The following is a 15454-nucleotide window of genomic DNA, read 5'->3' as shown; positions in this document are numbered from 1 at the left end:
ACAACTGACTTTTCATATTACACAAATGTTCAGTTTGCAATCTCAGACATGGTCATTGTTGTATGGAGGTATTTTAACCTCTGTGTAGTGCTTCCAAAGGCAGACATTCCTCATATATGCCTAGAACATGACCCACTCTTATCTCCTGATGTGGAGTCTGAATCACAGCAGGATAGAAAATCATGTGTTTACACAGCCATCTTTTTGGAATTTAACATTACATAAATTTAGCATACATGAGAGATGCTGATTAATAAAGGTATGAAGCAATAAAGCACACTGAATGTGTGCTGCATAAAGATAACGTACAAATTTCTCTACACTTCTCCACCATGATCCAAGCAGATTAGCTACGAACATAAGAATGAGGTTTACAGTGTCAGCTTCAATGGTAGATTTTGCAAGCACATGTTTCTGAACTGGTATGAGACCAGTACGTTTTTAATTGTTCAGCTAGTCACCTGCAGTTACATTTTCAGTCAGCTAACAGTTGTGTAATTTATATCCAGTTCTTCGCTTCGTGAAACTCATACTTTGTTCCATTTTATTTCATCAACCTTGAAGCACATTTCTAATAAGAAAGGATTTTGAGATGTTAAAATCTCTCACATTCTGCATAGACTCTCCATTTTCCCAGGTATTAAAATCATTTTCTGCAGCAGCCAAATGCTGTGGAAATTTTACATGTTTAAATTTTCACTCTGACAATGACATCTTCAAGTATCTGAAGTGTGAAAAGATGGAATACAATCAAAAAGTATTTGCTGAACTAAATCCATTGCAGCCCTCCTAAAGTTGTTTAACTTTATTGAGGTTTCATGGGCATTGGTTTTCCACACACTGTTGTGTACTTTCTTGCAGGTACACTGAGAATCAAACCCAGAATTGGTTGTGCAGATTAACTTCAAGTATTCAAGATGAAGTCATTGATAAACTATTCCAGTACTTACCTGTGCAATATAATGCTAAAAGAAAACTTAAAAATGTAAGGAAAAAATTGTTACGATCCCATTCTTCTAACATACAGTGATGTTTTCCAGTGTTAATACCTTTGCCAATATTCCTTGGAGGTAGAGGAGGTGCACTGCTTGTAACAGGTACTGCAGGCTGAATGGGAGGTGGACTGCCGCTGAGTATTGCTCCATACGTTTCGTTCTGTAATATACTTGGCATAAATCCTCTTTGCTTATCCTTAGCGATGTTCGCTGCATCTCTTGCCAACGATGCTACATTAGGCTGAAGTTGGTTTGATCCCAGCTGATAGAAGCTGACGGGCCTGTCCTCTCTCCGATTAGGACTGGGTTGCTTAAACAGAATAACAAAAGCACTCACTGATACCACATTATTTCTACTCGCTTTATTTATTAATGGGAAGTTCTTAGCTTCTAGACAGTAAAAATGGCTTCTAAAATGCATTTTTATTGCTGCAAATACATAATCTAGAATCTACATTCCACCTTCTTCAAGACAAAAGTGTGCAAAAGATATTACTGTATCCTATATATACACACAGGACTATGCTGCTATAGATAATATAGGCAATATAAATATTCAGACCAGATCAAGGAAAGTTTTCCTGCAGAAAACCACCAGGTAATATTTTCAAAGACACAGAAACAACTGAAGAACCTAAGCCTCATCCAGCAGTGTTCAGCCCAAAATAGATTACAATCAACTCAAAACCAGAACAACACTGCACCCAAGTACTCTACCTGTAGCTCAAGCTACAACACATTAGGAGCCCAACCTTCTCATGAACTCCTTTTAGCTCACTAGTATCACAGGAGCAGTTAGCGAGATTACTTTAATTGGCAGCTGGGATGGAACATTGCTCAACCCCTGCACATTATCAAATGAGCTCTAATTAGTTGTCTTTGAGATTTGCAGCAAGTCATCTGTTCGCTATGCACACTTAGCATTATTTTTCCTGTTTCAACAGCAAGCATGATAATTATTGTTATCAAATGATAATTAAAATAGCTCAAGTTATAAGTTCATATGGCTAGTGCAGGAGTGGGTTGCAACATTCCATAGTTCAGAGAGCATAAATATGTCTTTGGAAATAGCGTTAGATAAACACATAGCTGATGTACTGGCTCTATGAAATTAAAATAACCATTTAGAGTAAAAGCATTTGGGCAGAATAGATTTACACCAACAGTATCATGAATAAGCAATCAATTTTCCTCTAAATATATCCAGTGCCCACTCTGGATAGATCATTTAAGACCTTTAGACATGTTCCAGCACAGTGTAATAGCTCAAAGACTTACCAGAATGATGTACGTGACAGCCAGCCACATCAATCCCCACCTTTACTTTGGTTTAGCAGACTCACTCCTCACTGGCTGACTCTCCCCCTTCCCTGACCTCTCCACTGTCTTGGTTCTGGTATGTACTTCAGCCCATGCTTGCTTCTGCTTTCTAAACCATCAGAAATTTTTGTTTTGTTTTGTTGACTTAGGTTTTCACTGGTTTAACAAACTGAAACAGCTTGATAAAGGGTCAAACATATGCCAGAATGGAGGCAAAAGATGAGCTAGGACCCTGCAGCAGAAACCAGTTGTATTGTTCTGGCCTTCTTTCAGGTTAGGTTTGCTTTTCTGCAATTTCAGAAGCTGCCAAGCTTCTGAAAGCTACCCTTTCTGACAAAGGCAACAAAATCTTTTCAATTGTTTTACCTGAAAGAGACAAGCCTAATATACCGATGCCTGTAAACACAACTCTGATGTGATCCTAAGCACCAGCAGTATTCACCAGTGCATTCAATGTAGTCACCGACACTAGTCTGTGATTAATAGTCCTTACTCTTCTTTCAAAAGTCCCTGTAGTATAAGCCTATTAATAGCAGGCAGTGAAGTAGCAGTTTCATTACTTCAGCCTCAATGCTGAGTAGCAAATAACTTCTTACACAAGGTGGAACTCAAGGGACGGACCAAAAAAAGAACACAACTGCAGAGGGCAACTGGCAATAATAAAGGAAATGAAGAAAAAAACGAATAAAAAATAAAAATTTAGAGTGTCCTATAAAGGCAATGATTTGATAAACAGCTAGTTGTACAGTACATAAAAGGTTTTAGAGCAGAAAACAAAACAAAAAAAAACAAAACACCACAACATACCAGAAAGTTTCAAGCTGTTTTATCAAAAAGGTCATCATTACTGCTGTTATAATCTGGATGGTGACACAATATACAGGAGTAGATAAACGGAGGGATATACTATAAAAACTCACCCAGAACTGGATTTAACAGCTCACAGACTACAGATCCTTGCACAGATACCAAAATTCTCCAGAGAAATCTTAAGAAAATTCTCAGAATGTAGCAATTATGCTTTGAAAAGGATGGCTCATGACATTTATTTTACTTTTTGTAGCTAAATCCAGTGAAAGGCAAGAGTTAGAGGTAATAGCTCTCTCAGATTAAGGACATAAGACACGGGAAAAGAACCCCATGCAGACAGGATATCACAAAAGGGATTAAAAAAAAAAAAAGTGTTCACCATTTTCCAGTGTTGTACAGGTATCAAAACTTGGTAGTTTGTTCCCTGTCTGTATGCTTAGGTGCTTAAATACTTTTTTAAAAAAGTTGGTGCTTAGAATAGGAAAATTTGTGTTTTTTTTTTTTTAATGGAATGAAGTTCCTATGCTACCAGAATACTTTGTCATGTGACTACTTATAATATGACCATCCTTGGAGATATTAAAAAGTCAAATAGATATAGTCCTGGGCAATGCTTCTAAATGACCCTGCTTAAGTAGTGTGGTTGGACCAGATGACCTCCAGAGGTCCCTTCCAACCTCAGCCATTCTGTGGCATCCTGTGACCCAGTAACACCACACCAACTCCAGAGGTACAAAACATCCATTAAGGTACAAAAACAGAGAAGAACAAAAATATTTTTAGAGGAAGATTCAGAATTAAGACCCAAGCCTGCTATTAGTGAACACGCCTAATTTAATGCAAAAGTTTAGCACCACTGAAGACAAGTCAATGCATGATTTGTTCCAAAATTAGAGGCAGCAACTAGAGCTTTCTCACAAAAATGAGGAGATACTGTAAGGTACCTGCCCTTGTACTGGCAATTTTCCTAGCTTATGGTATTTCTGCTTGATGATCAGGAGGTCTAAATATTCCTGATGCGTTGAAACAATAACAACTACTATACTATGTGTATATTGAGTCTGTTAAGAAAGAAATATCACATTTGGCTAATTGCAATCTGATCATAACCACATGTTCATTTTTTTTTAATGTATTTTATATTAAACAGGAAATTTAAGATAAACAGAAAGTAAAATTTGAGTTATTTAATTTTATTATTGAATGTCATTTTGCAATGCCTTAATACCTACATTAAGGAGTACTGTTGTTCAGATTGTTATGAAGATTTTATTTACAAAGATATATGTACAGAAAATTAACAGCGTTCTGATACAAACCTGTAGCTTTTCATCCATATCATCATCACTTTCATCAAGATCTTCGTGGAGTAATCGCCATTCATATTCTACATGCACATGAGAATTAAATCTTCCAGACAGTGCTTGAGTAAGCTGAGGAACAAAAGATGACTGTTGACACTACTGGTATGTGCAGTACTTACTTTTAAAACAACATACTTTAAAACTAAAAATACACACAGAATGAACCTTGGTTTCTAGGTACAAACATTATCTTTATTTTAAAAAACAATCTTCAGTAATGTGGAAAGCAACTGCACTGTAGTGAGTTCAAAGAATGAAGCTCCACCCAAACACAACAGAACTAAATCAAAAGCAACGAGCCTTTTCACTACCCATTGCAGGCCCATTCTCCATTTTTTGACAAGAAACACCACATCCTAATTGCTTCAGTTTAGAAATTGCAGGAGAAAGAAATTAACTGCAATGGCAGGTTTTTGATACAGACTTGCTAATCAAGGAACCTTGACCCCATCAATCCATTTTTCTTGTTTACTAAAAGTAAACAAGAACTTTGTTTCTGTGGCCTTCATCCATAAGAAGTATGGTGATTTGATTTCAACAGGATGTCAGACATAAAACTTTGTGGATTTGAGGCCAATGTCTCAAACAGAATCATGCTCTGGCACCAGGAAGTTAAGCATTTCCAAAGCATCTAAGAAAAAATATAATTTTATTCGTAAAAGCACATAACTTGATTGTTTTTTTCTAAGCAGAAGCTTATTCTGTCTGGAATACATTTGTTAAACATTCAACTGTAAACCACTGAATATTCAGGCATGATTCTGCTTATAAATGCACAAAGATATGGAAAGATGCAACACTTACCAGCTCTTCACAGTGAGTATGTTTTAAGCGTTTAGCTATATCAAGTGGTGTCTCTCCTGATTCATTAGCTGTATTACATCAAGAAAAGAAAGTCAGGGTAACAGAAGTCATCATTAATCTCTCCATTACTAAAGACAGAGATATACTCGCAGATACATAGCGAACTAATACACCAACACACTCTAAAATTAATCTGTTTCCTCCATATGGAGATCCAACTAATACCAGCCTTCTGAACATGAGGATCAGTAGCAACTTTACATGCCACATATATGGAATGATAGCTATAAAACAGCAGTATGTAATTAGGCAACAAGACATCAGTTGAAAACCTTGGTACATACTTAGTGTTACACTTGCTTTTAAACAAATTTAGGCATAAGTCAACTTTAAATTTGGAATGAACAATGAATATTTTTTTTTTAATTATGGTATTATTCATAAAATTATGTTAAACAACCGAGGAGAAAATGCACTCACTTTTCTCTACCTGCAGCAGTTACAAATATGAAATTGAACATTACCCTTTTACCTATTTCAATAGAAGCTTTCCCTCTCAGCAGCAATTTGAGGCACTCAACGTTGTCCGTCAGACAGCAGTAGTGCAGGGCTGTGCTACCTTTACACGTCTGCTTGTCTAGATTGCCACTATTGGAGTATAGGAATGAAGAGGAAAATTTATTAAAATAAGGTTCGTTCCTACTCTGAATTAGTAAACCTCTCTCATTACACGATTTTCAAAGAATAATATTAGACTTGCAAATACTAGAATTCTTTTTAGATACTACTTGCTGGAAAAGCAGCATCAGTAACAATTTAATAGTTTCTGTACACTTACCTGTTCTGCACTAAAAAGTCAACTATATGGAGGGATGTCCGATCAACGGATCTAACAGCAAGATGAAGTGCTGTTTCATCTTGTTCCTAAGAATAAAATAAAAACCACATTGGTTTCTTCTGATTTACAGAGAAGCAAAAATTTTAATAAGGCATAAATTAGATCTATTAAAGTATTTCATTTCAAATTATTCCAACATGTTACCATTAAAATATCTCTTGCAAAGCCTTTGTTCTTTCCCTTTTGTTCTTTTGAAGTAAATAAACAAATGAGTTTAAAAAACCAAATAGATTATTGAAAAAAATAATGTTTAAAAACATTTTAACTATTATAGTATCTGGAAACAATGTTAGATTAAAAACTTTAGTAGCTTCTTTTGCTACAATTAAATTACAGCATTAAAGAGACAAATGTTCAGAACAGCATTCCAAACGTTAGCCTCAAATAAGAAGTTCTTTTTATTACGAAAGCATATTGAACTTTTTAACAATGTGTTTTTTTTTTTTTCCTAATAAAAATTACCACACTTACATGCCCATTGGCCAGTGGAATTTTTTCTGTGAGATCCACACCGTCAGCATATACTTGGACTAACCCAAAAATGTCTCTTGACTTGACAGCTTCACAAAGGGCATGCAATTTAGCTGCATTGTCAGCGTGCTTTTTCCTTGCATATTTTCTCTCAATATACTTGGCAGTAATATAATCTTTTCGTGCATTCCTGAAATTGAATATAATTTACTTTTATAATTTTTAGCAGAAGATGGTTAGAATTTCCATAAGTACATGCAAGTCATTTGAAATAAAATCTGAGAAGGATTGTGGTTCTCATTCATTGTCATTTTTCTTTTTAAATATGCATATAAGACATGGAGTCTCATATTTCCAGTATGAAATGGAACTACAATATGGACACACACCATAAATTTTCCCTTCTGAATTCTGGTGTAACACTGAGATCAAGAATACTCAGGTTTACACACAGAAAATATACATCAAAGCTTCATGATCCTGGTTTGCTAACAGCAGCTTACAGGTTGATGCTTTAGATCTGTATTCACAGCAGTGGCTACGTTCTGCAAAGCAACTGTTCACCACAGCTATAACAGACAGGGAGAATGTAGCAGAGTTTTTAGTTTCACCTCTAAATTGAGGTGAAACCTATTGCTTAGTACACTTGAATCAGTACGTGACTTACTACTTCTGTTGTTAATACACAACTAGCAAGCACCTATTCCTTTTCCCATCACTCTGCGACAGGATCTGGCATGCATCTCACAAGCATAGCTGCTTACCAGCTCTTGGGATTTACACAACATTGCACAGAAGGCATCTGACAAAGCCAAAATTTATCATCTAGATAATCTGAAGAATAATAGACTAAATTAATGGATAGCTCTTGTTCCTAAAGCAGAGGATGATATTCCTTTCTGGTTTTAAAAAGTGTCTGTTTTCACGTTCTTATTTAATGAAAAAAACACAAATTTGATATACAGGTTTTTCAAAGTACATGACTTCTTTAAAAATGTCTCATTTTTGAAAGTATTTTAAGCTATAGATTTAGCATCCAGTAATCTTTTTATGATTTTTAATTATTAATATATTTTATATGATTATTGATAGAAGCAATCAAAAAATATTAAAACTGTAGTATTAATAATAAATAAAATTGTGTTAAAATTTAACACCAGCCCTGTCAGAATGGTGTAAGTCTGGATAACATAAAATCAGTTTCATCTAAAGCCATTTCTTCTGGGTTTATTTCTGCATTATTTACCACCTCTCTTACGACAGCATAAGATGCAGTCAAGTCAGCAGCTGTCCTTGCTGTGTCTCTGCCACCACAGTTCAGTATTTTTGAGGAATCCAGTTAAATGTTCTCTTGTTACTCTGTAGTTATGGACTGAAGTCCTAGGAAGGGTCTCTACATAGGAGACATTCAGCACCTTTCCGGGAAAATGTATACTTCATTCTCATTTCTATTTTGTGTTTAAAAAGCACAAAACAAATAGAGTTGATTTTAATCTCTATTTGTGTGCCCTCATGCATCTTGAAAATTCCAAAGAAATTGTATTTAATTTCTTCCTGTCCCACAAATCATGATCGAGAGAGCTGGTAACATAATCCCAGCTATTACTGAAGGTATGATCAGATAAAGTTCAATAAAAGAGACATGCAAAGTATCAAGAAAATAAAAAAAATATATATTCCTTGAGTATAAGGTTATATATAAGGTATTACAAATTTTCCATGGCATGCTGGTGCAAACCACGAGGGGACAAGCCATTAGCAATGTCAAATTTAATGCCTGCCTTTTTCAGAAGTAGTGGCTTTTTACTTACATATCACTGCTTGGATTAGGTTTGACCATCTCATCAACTGGCAGACAGAATTCCATAATCTCATTAAACCCGGCATTCCCAATATTCTTTGCAAGCTGTCAAAAACAAAACAAAACAAAAAAATCATCCACAACTCACTTAACAAATATGTTTGGTTATTTGTCATACACATACTAGGAGGAGGACAAGGGAAAATAGGGATTGGGACTTTTGGTTTCTGATTTTTAGTTCTGCTATTATACCAGTGATCATGAACAAACCTTTTTGGACAAGTTTTCAGCTGGGATTCAACACACAAACTAGTAACAGAAGAATCAAGACAACAGTCTCCATAATAAATGTAAGATATTTAGCGCTGTGTGAGAACGCACATGAATTGTGACAGAGCAGCTGATAAGTGGTAGCTTCTTTGTGTAGCAAAGCCACATACATTTTCTTCTTTTGAGGATTAATTATTTAGCATTTTTAGGAGACAACTTTCATGGGGTATTTGTGAACTCCTTCAATTTTTAATCTAAGAGACATTTTAAAAAGAATACAGCTGTTTGACAGACAAGAGTAAAAATAAACAAAACAAAAAGAACAACCACCACCAAAAACCTTGAAAGCAAAAAATATTAAGCCTTTATTAATTTGAATTCTAAGATCCGGCGAAGTTTACGGTAAATCACTACGTTCTGGGAGGCTCCCATAATCTGGAGGAATTACACTTCCTTAAACTAGGTTTATCAAGAGGCGACTTTCAAGACTGGAACTATATATAAAGTGACAAAAATACAGTTGTGTTGGAAGTATTTTATCGTACTATTTGTAAGACAATGAAAGCTATTTCATTACCAAAAGTTCAGATGTTCCCAGCACATCTAATGTAAGTGATTGCATTCTGGAATAGTGAACACCAAGTTCTCTATGGATTCCTGAGCATTCAATGCAAGTTAGAATTCCCAAATTTGTTGAAAGCCAGGTAGGATCTGAAACAAAAAGCACCCACAGAATTAAAATTAATACATGTAATGGCTTCATTCTAGAAAACATATTTTTTCTTTATAGAATTTCATTTCTGTGTATAAGATTATTGTACATAAATTACCAGATTTTAGTATTTATGCCTTTTTGCCTTTACTTTGTCTCTGCTGGGAAACATAAACCAGGATTTTTTTATTTTTTTATTTTTTTATTGGTGAAAGAAGCAAAAATGCACTTTTAAAATTTGTGTGCGCTTGCGTGTGCATGTGTCAAAGGCATCTACCCCTAAGGGAGCTGCTCAAATAGTCTAGTTCGTCTTTCTCCACACCTTCAACAACATTGTTTTTTTCTATATATATTTTTATTTATTTATTTATTTTTACAAACACCATTATTATGGTGTCACATTCTCAATCAGGGGTTATAGGTGCAATCCAAACTAACATAATGTTGTCTGGAGTTTTTTATTTTGTATTTCAAGTACAGACTTTAGACTATGTGAAGCAGCAGTGATTATGAAATATACACACAGCACCACACTACAGTGAGTTCTCACTCAACTATTGCAAAGATAATAATGCTCATCCCTCTCTTTAATTACCCTTCCTTGTCCTTTTTCCCCAGTACTTTGCATTCATGCTATAACATTCCCTCGTTTTCCAGTCAAAGAAGTCATTTACGGAGATTTTGGCAACTTGACATTTATTCATTTGATAAAGGTGTGGTAGTAGCTATTTAGAATCTTCTTCTTTAAAAACAGCAGGATTGATTCTTTTCATAGTTTTATACAGTATCTATTGCTGAAAATTATTATTGATTTATAAAATGTATACTGGTTTAGAACGTTTTCAGCTACAGCATCAAATCCAAAAAGCCTAAGTCTTGCAGTGTCTCTGTAACATAAAATTACACTGAGAACTGCAGGAATTTAAAAATAATTTGAAGAGGATTAAAGTAGAAATGAATTGATCAACAAAACCAAAACCAATGCTCCAAAACACAGTCAGCAGATGCATTCTTTTCCAGTAAGTGCAGTCTTAGACCATCTCCTGGCTCACTCTCAAAGTCAAATATAAAAAGATTAAAAAATATATATATATATAGTACATTAGGAAAATGCCTTGAGTATCTTACTGCCTTACTTGCCCAAGTATTATGTAAATTTGGTAATATGCAGGCTAATAAAGTTCAATTGATTTATATCAGCAAAAGTTACAATTAGCAAAATACATAGGAGAAAAATAAGCTTTTCGATATCTTTTCTCCCCACTGAAAATATGCACATAAAAAAAAAAATCAATCTTACTAAAGCAGCATAATGGAATTGTTAGCATATTCTACTGTGTACAATCTTTGTGAAATAAGGAGTAAAAGAGAAAGCATAAAATATCAGCTTAAACACTCTCATGATACATAGAATTTTTACCAATTAGAAATATGCTTAATAGAGTCACCTTGTGCTCCACAGTCACAACACACATCATTTCCAGTCATCCTCTGGACTTCAGATATAATTTCTTTTGTCAGTTCCTGGACAATATTATTTTCTCCTGTGTTATCATCTCCTTTGAATGCATTATTTAAAGCTTCCTCTTTGCTGTTTTGTAGAACTGATGTCCATCTAAAATGGCAGTAATATTTTGCTATTAAATGTTTCGGCACTTCTAAAGTTCACGGTAGCATCTCAGAAGGATACCAGTACCAGAAATAAGTTTAGCAAAGTAACTCACATTTGACATTCCTGTTCATCCTCTGCTTGAAAGTGGTACGTCCTGTCATCTGCACAATAAATAATTCATGTACAGATTAAAAAACTGGTTTTGCAGAAAACTTGGAAAAAATCTAAGATTTATGGGTGTTTGACTCCTAGGGTCTCTACTCTCATCACTGGAGCACTGACAGCCAAGAAGTCTATTCAGCAAGTTTCACTTGCACTGGGTACAGTTAGTTCATCTGTGTTTACACAAGGTGGCTTGTTGCTCTTTACACAGGAACCTTTCTTTAGTGCTGTGATTTTATTACTCAAGCAGTGGGAGAGCATAGTTATTTTTCCACATTCTAGATATAACCTCAGTAATCATAAGTCTAAAGTTCTGCTGATGGCAAGGAGGGGAGTGTCTAAAATATAGACTCCTTATTTGAGGTCATCTGTGTATATAAGAGTTCAAGTTTCCAAACGAGCTCTTCAACCACAATAATCAAAAAAGGCAAAACAAACTTGTCAGGCTCAAAGACGCAATCAAGATAAAGACACAGTCAGGATAAGCCCTAGGCTTTTCCAATTAAATCAAACACAGAAAGCATGGTTTAAGCCTTCTTTTGATCCTGTACAAAGTTATAACTTCCTAAGATGATCAGCTCTGACATTTTCCATAAGAAGAGAGATGTCACAGCAAAAATATTGTTACCCTGCTATATGGTGGCACAAAATAATATAGGAGTACTTGGAGTAAACAAAGCTCTATAAAAAAGTAGTCTTCCAAAGAGATGTAGTTAGTTTGCATCATGCTAAGATGGATGAAATGGTAAACTGCCCTAGAAAGGGCATTTTATGAAGACTTTATTTTATTTTAGCATTTTTTAAATGCTAAAATATTTAAGTTGATTATTGACACACCTTCAGAAATAATGCAAACCCCTTTGATATTAACTGTAAAAGTAAAAAGAAGTAAACAACAAACCTACGTGATATGAGGTCAAAACACTTTTTCTCCTCTGGATTTGTTTTCACTTGGCAGGTTAACAGATTGAGCTTTGCTGGAGGTCGGTTAGCCTATTTGAAGATAAAACAAGACAAGCTTTAGTATACTCGTACTGACAGAGTCCTGCAGTCCAAAAACATGGGATAACATCTGACTGGCCAAAAAGACTTGACAAATGGCTGCTACCTCAGCTTTTAAGCTATCCAGGTTTTGATTTATGCTTTCTTCTGTTTTGTAAACTGTTTTCTTTTATTTGGCTATTTTGTTCACTGATAACTGGATAAATACTAGAATTTTGAAAGGGGGGAGAGGTGATAGAACCTTAACCATCACTACTTTGATCACCTTACCCGTAATATTTATCTCAAACAGTCAGGTATAACAAGAACACATACGTCTTCCTTTAATTTAACCCTCTAACATACGGTTTTAAAAAGTTAGTCATCTCAGTTTTTAATAATCAGTGAAGAAAGGGAAAGACTCAGCAGACATTTAATCCCAATCAACCTTCCAAACTGAAGGAAAAAAGAAGTTTGGATAAAGAAGTCTTGCAACAAACTAAACTGATGCAGTTCTTTATCAAAAATGTAGTTAAACAGAATATTGTATTTCATAGGGATATATGCTTCCTAGTTAAGTTCATCCCACCTACTTCAGTTCCTTACTGAATAAAACATGGCAGTGTTTTATTAAGAGTAGAATGAATAAGCAAATTTCATTTTGAAATAGTCTCATAAAGGCTACAAAGACTTTTCAAACAGCAATTCTGCACTAATCTCTTCTTTCTCTTAGCCTGCCTGTCTACAGATCTGGGGTAGGACCTAGAAAGACGTTATGTTTGCAACCTCGACTTGACGGATTAGGAATTAAGAAATCACTATTGTAAAGACCAAAATATACATAAACACATTACCACGCTTAATGTTGTGTTCTAACCTTTTTAATCTATAAAGCTGCTAAGACAAGATTTAATCACCTAAGAACAAGAATTATCAAATGAAGCTGAACTGTCGCATAATGTTAAGTAATTTGCAATGAATAAGAAATGTAGATCTTCTTAAACTCTTCTAAATTTGCAGATGAAAACATTTCATTCAAAAAGGGAGAACAAGTCTGAGGCGTACAGATTTCCTAAAAACAATCCGATAAAATGATGTAGCTGGCAGAAAAAGGATAACAACATCATTATATTGCAAGACCAGGAAAAGATCAAAACCAGGGAGGAACATAAGGAAAACAATCACATATTCTTTTTTTTTTCTTTTAAATGTCACAGCGTCCTTGAAAAACAACATGCTCATGCTCTGCCCAGCATAGCCAGCAGACAAAGTCATTCATGCTTTGAAACAACAAACCTGCAGGTCATTTGCTGGGCTATGTCAACCAAATTGTACCCATGAGAGGTTTTGGAAGCAGTAAGATGACAATTAATTGACAACCACATTGTATTCTCTGCCTAGTAAGTAGCTTTTTGAATTCCAGACATTCCTTTTAGCAGTAAAAGGGCATGCAGTTTTCATTATTTTAGCCTACAAACAGCAAGAGCTCTTTGAAACTACAAATATGCAAGAAAACATCTCGGAAACGCCAACTTGGGCCTATTTTCTTGGTTACGTTTAAATATACTTAACAATCATAGCAATACAGTTTCCAGTGTTTCAATTTTTAATGTGTTTGTTGTCCAAGAAGTGTCCAGAAGCTGCCTATAATGAAAATACAAAATAAAGCAAACAAAAATCAAAATGTAAGTGTTTGTTAAAGAACCCACTGGGCAGCTAGCGTGTATTTTTCTCACTGACTGTATGAGAATGTAAAAATGTACGTAAATTCTGGTTAAGAAAGAATCCACCTGCTGGAAACTATAGAAGAGTCCCCAGGACTTCAGAGCTGAAGTTCAAAGAGGATCTAACTCATTTTCTGTAACTCGTGAAATATGAAGCTGGAAGTGGACCCACCAAAATGTTTCAGAGAGGTCTGGAGGCCCAATACACAGAGACCTCTTCTCTCTGAATAGCAGAGCACAGCATAACAATTCTGTATCAGTGTTTCAGTACCAGTGGAAATGACTGCAACAACTTAAAACACATCCTGGGCCAACATGACAATTCTGGAATGCAGCCGTATTTCAAAGCCTGTCAACTGAGAACCTCCTTGACCCTCTAAGAGGGTCAGCATTAAGAATGGTATTAAAAAGAAAAAACACCCACAAACAAACAAACCAAAATTAAAACAGTCATGTTAACATTTGGCTGTTATCACCACATCCATCCTCCTATCCTGCAGCCACATAACAGCCTCCCCACGCCCACTACTTGGTGAACAACACGTTTCCATCCCATGGCAGATGTTCCTCAGGGGACAAGTCAGAGCCTCGGGATAAAGAGAGGCGAGGCTGTATAAATCCCTTAGACATATAACACTGTAGGTTGTTCCAGAATTTGGCAAGACACTAGAAGCAGAGAATGGTAGCAAATGCGTAACTGCTATGAAATTCTGTTTGAAATCTCTGGGCTTTGTTCTCTTGCTGGTCTCTGACTAGATAAATAAACTTCAGACTGCTACCAAATTTTTGGACATCCACATTAACACACTAGTGCCCGGAAAAGATGTGCTGCCAGCCCTCATGCATGCAGACCCGCATGAACTCCTGTTCCTTCCTGGAAAAACTGTCCCCCTCCATCCACCAAAAGGATTTATCCTGCATTACATCCAACAAGCAGCACATGCAGGAATCACAAAGTTTGGCTTCTGACACCATCCCGAGCAGTTCCGTGATACAGAGCTGATTTTTTTTTCCAGCTACCACAGTGACTTTCTAAGAATCAATAGATTAAATCCGACTCTTCTGTGCTCAGATTGTCCCATGAATCATAATGGTAGATTAAAGTTTCCAGAAGTAAAGAACAACCAAAAAGATTCCTTGATAAGAACATTCTCATATTTCTTTTTCTTTGCAGACAAGCAGCAAATATCATTTAAGCTCTTGAAAATCAAATCAACTTTGTAAAATCCGAGGTTCTGCAAATGTAAGTTTTTCCTTGATCCAGAAACTACTTATGAATTCCTATTTATATTGTTCAATTGGCTTCTATCTTGTTTTTTTTTCAACCACTGATGTTAAATTGCAGTCAGGTAGATGTCAGAAATTTGCCAATTGCTAATAATTACACAAAGGAGCAGTGTCTATTTTTCAGTCAATTTTTATCTCCTGCATTGCTCCATGAATGCTAATTGCTTTGAAGCTTTTAGATGTCTGAAAATCTACTTTCTGCACAGATGCTGATATAGACATGTTCAGCATTACAGCTAGGTG

The 15454-nt window shown here is 35.5% G+C and overlaps 1 protein-coding gene across 4 annotated transcripts in view; it reads right to left on the bottom strand.

Moving 5' to 3' along the window:
• ASAP2 (ArfGAP with SH3 domain, ankyrin repeat and PH domain 2) overlaps positions 1–15454 on the bottom strand; it is an 84987-nt gene that overhangs the window by 12967 nt on the left and 56566 nt on the right. For all 4 annotated transcript variants that reach the window (XM_072036423.1, XM_072036422.1, XM_027455208.3 and 1 more), the window contains exons 12-22: positions 12125–12212; positions 11170–11218; positions 10894–11060; positions 9311–9444; positions 8474–8568; positions 6663–6852; positions 6132–6217; positions 5826–5941; positions 5294–5361; positions 4445–4558; positions 1050–1305 (exon numbers count right to left, since the gene is read on the bottom strand). In XM_072036423.1, coding sequence (XP_071892524.1) covers positions 1050–1305; positions 4445–4558; positions 5294–5361; positions 5826–5941; positions 6132–6217; positions 6663–6852; positions 8474–8568; positions 9311–9444; positions 10894–11060; positions 11170–11218; positions 12125–12212 — 1363 coding nt within the window. The remainder of the gene's footprint in view (positions 1–1049; positions 1306–4444; positions 4559–5293; positions 5362–5825; positions 5942–6131; positions 6218–6662; positions 6853–8473; positions 8569–9310; positions 9445–10893; positions 11061–11169; positions 11219–12124; positions 12213–15454) is intronic.

This window comes from Anas platyrhynchos, chromosome 3 (genome assembly GCF_047663525.1).
Source record: "Anas platyrhynchos isolate ZD024472 breed Pekin duck chromosome 3, IASCAAS_PekinDuck_T2T, whole genome shotgun sequence".
NCBI classification, from domain to species: Eukaryota; Metazoa; Chordata; class Aves; order Anseriformes; family Anatidae; genus Anas; species Anas platyrhynchos.
The sequence above is the reverse complement of the archived record's forward strand: the minus strand, read 5'-3'. Positions and strand labels throughout refer to the sequence as shown.